Genomic DNA, 2,238 nt, shown 5'->3' on the forward strand with positions numbered 1-2,238 from the left:
TAGGGTGGAGGATACTGTGTTGGCCCCTGAGTCAGAATTCCAGCTTCAGGCTGCGTACTCACCCACCCCTTCCCTGCCCCCGCGGCTGCCGTCTCTCTGTCCCCTCTGTGACCAGGCCCCGCCTGGGGCCATTCCAGACTGGGCTGGCCGCAGCCTCCCTCCCCCCCCAGCCTGGTGGACGGCAGCCTGTGTTTCTCTGGGAATGTTCTGTTGCTGCGGGGCTGGCGCTGCAGGAGCTGGGAGGGGGATCTGCTTTCCCTGTAGAAGCCCCCACTCTTCTCCCCCCTCGGGAGCTTTCAGCTCCTTTCTCCAGACCCCACCTCTGCCTGAGGGACTGGGATTCGGAGGCTGGGGGGATGGTGGAGGGCTGGGGTACAGGGGCTGGATAGATGGAAATGTTTTATATCTGCTGTCCAGTGTGGGAGCCCCTAGCCACGTGTGACCACTGATCACTTGAGATGTGGCTAGCGCAATCAAAAGAACTGAATCTTTAATTTTATTAAATTGTAGTTAAATTTAATGTAAATAGCTGCACACCGCTAGTGGCTTTACACTCTCTGAACCTGGCATTTTTCATCCCCACCCCTTCCCCGCCCTGGCCTCTGGGAAGCTGACTCACCCAGCATTATGGATTTTGAGGGGAGTCGTGTGGGAGGAGACAGGGAAATGGCTCCAGAGTCAGGGACTTGGGGCGGGGAGTGCTGAGCTCACTTGGCCTCAGGATGCCCAAGCTACTAAAGAGGACTTCTCAGGGCCTCAGTTTCCCCATTTGTGGAGTTAGGTTGCCTGGCGGTTGGGGGAGGTGGCTAGTTTTCCCTTCTAGCTTTCTCAATCCCATCCATTCTAAGATCAGGCTTCTGAGAGTTCTTTAAATTTCTGTGAATCTTAACTTGTTTAGTTCTCAAATTCTAAAATGCCATGGTTCTGAGAAGCCTTGATTCCCCTGTGAGATTTGCCAGTCCTTGGCTGAGTTGGCGGGGGCTGGGGGCGGCGAGGGTCAGGGAGGGAGGTTGAGGTAGGCGTGGGAGCCCAGCCCGCTGACGCTGTCCCTCCTGCCCTCCCAGTCGGCTGCCAGGAGAGCAGGCACCTGTTGTGCAAATTGTCAGACGACAACCACCACCTTATGGCGCCGAAACGCCAACGGGGACCCTGTTTGCAACGCCTGTGGCCTCTACTACAAGCTGCACAATGTGAGTAGCCCCGCCCTGGCCACCCCTGGGACCTCTGCTCTTTGTGCTGCGAGGAGAGCGGCCCCAGCACAACGTCCAGCTTGGCTTGGCTTGGGAAGCCACCGCCGCCTGCCGGGCAAGCCCCGAGTGCCAGAAGGGCTTCCCGTAAGAGGGGTGACTCTGCTTAGGCGTGGAGCTGGCTGGGGCAGAGACCAGCAGGTCTAGGGAAGAGGTCAGACTCATACCATGAAAACTGCCCTTTCTGAAAGGTGACAGTGCTGTTGAGGGGACTTGGGTGGGCATTTGGAGATTGGGCTAAAGGCACAATTTCTGGCTTTTTGGGGTCCCCTAGGCCAGCCTTGCCTTTGCCCCACACTGAAGCCATGGGTGGGGATCTTGCTTGGGGAATTGAAATGGTCCCCCTGAAGGACTTGTGGCTGTCTCTAGGTTAACAGGCCACTGACCATGAAGAAGGAGGGGATCCAGACGCGGAACCGGAAGATGTCCAACAAGTCCAAGAAGAGCAAGAAGGGGGCAGAGTGCTTCGAGGAGCTGTCCAAGTGCATGCAGGAGAAATCGTCCCCCTTCAGCGCAGCCGCCCTGGCCGGACACATGACACCTGTCGGCCACCTCCCGCCCTTCAGCCACTCGGGACACATCCTGCCCACCCCGACGCCTATTCACCCCTCCTCCAGCCTCTCCTTTGGCCACCCTCACCCATCCAGCATGGTGACTGCCATGGGTTAGGGACAGCCTCCCTCTGACAGATGGACGAGGAGGAGGGCAGCGGCAGAGCAAGGCTGGGCACTCCCAAGATGCGTGGGCCAACCCTTAGCGGCCCACCCTTCCCTGAAGACTGAGGCCACTCCTGCCAGCCCAGCCAGAGCCCAAAGCCACCTCTCCTCTGAGGTTCTGCATCAGCTGGCAGCAGTTACTGTGAATATTCTCACCTGGGCTGACGGGATGCCTTGTGCATGCTCCACGGCTGCCCAGGTGGGGTTTCCTTCATGGACAGTTGTCTGGAGAGCAAAAAGGACGACTTTATGGCAAGAAGAGGAAGGGGCAGGGG

General features: G+C 58.4%; 1 protein-coding gene across 1 annotated transcript in view; it reads left to right on the forward strand.

Moving 5' to 3' along the window:
• The window catches only part of GATA2 (GATA binding protein 2), a 6,442-nt gene extending 4,368 nt beyond the window's left edge, over window positions 1-2,074 (forward strand). Inside the window, exons 4-5 of the mRNA XM_008565303.1 lie at window positions 1,065-1,190; window positions 1,617-2,074. Coding sequence (XP_008563525.1) covers window positions 1,065-1,190; window positions 1,617-1,916 — 426 coding nt within the window. The 3' untranslated portion in view covers window positions 1,917-2,074. The remainder of the gene's footprint in view (window positions 1-1,064; window positions 1,191-1,616) is intronic.
• The last annotated feature ends 164 nt before the right edge of the window (window positions 2,075-2,238 follow it).

This window comes from Galeopterus variegatus, unplaced genomic scaffold (genome assembly GCF_000696425.1).
Source record: "Galeopterus variegatus unplaced genomic scaffold, G_variegatus-3.0.2 Scaffold196, whole genome shotgun sequence".
NCBI lineage: Eukaryota > Metazoa > Chordata > Mammalia > Dermoptera > Cynocephalidae > Galeopterus > Galeopterus variegatus.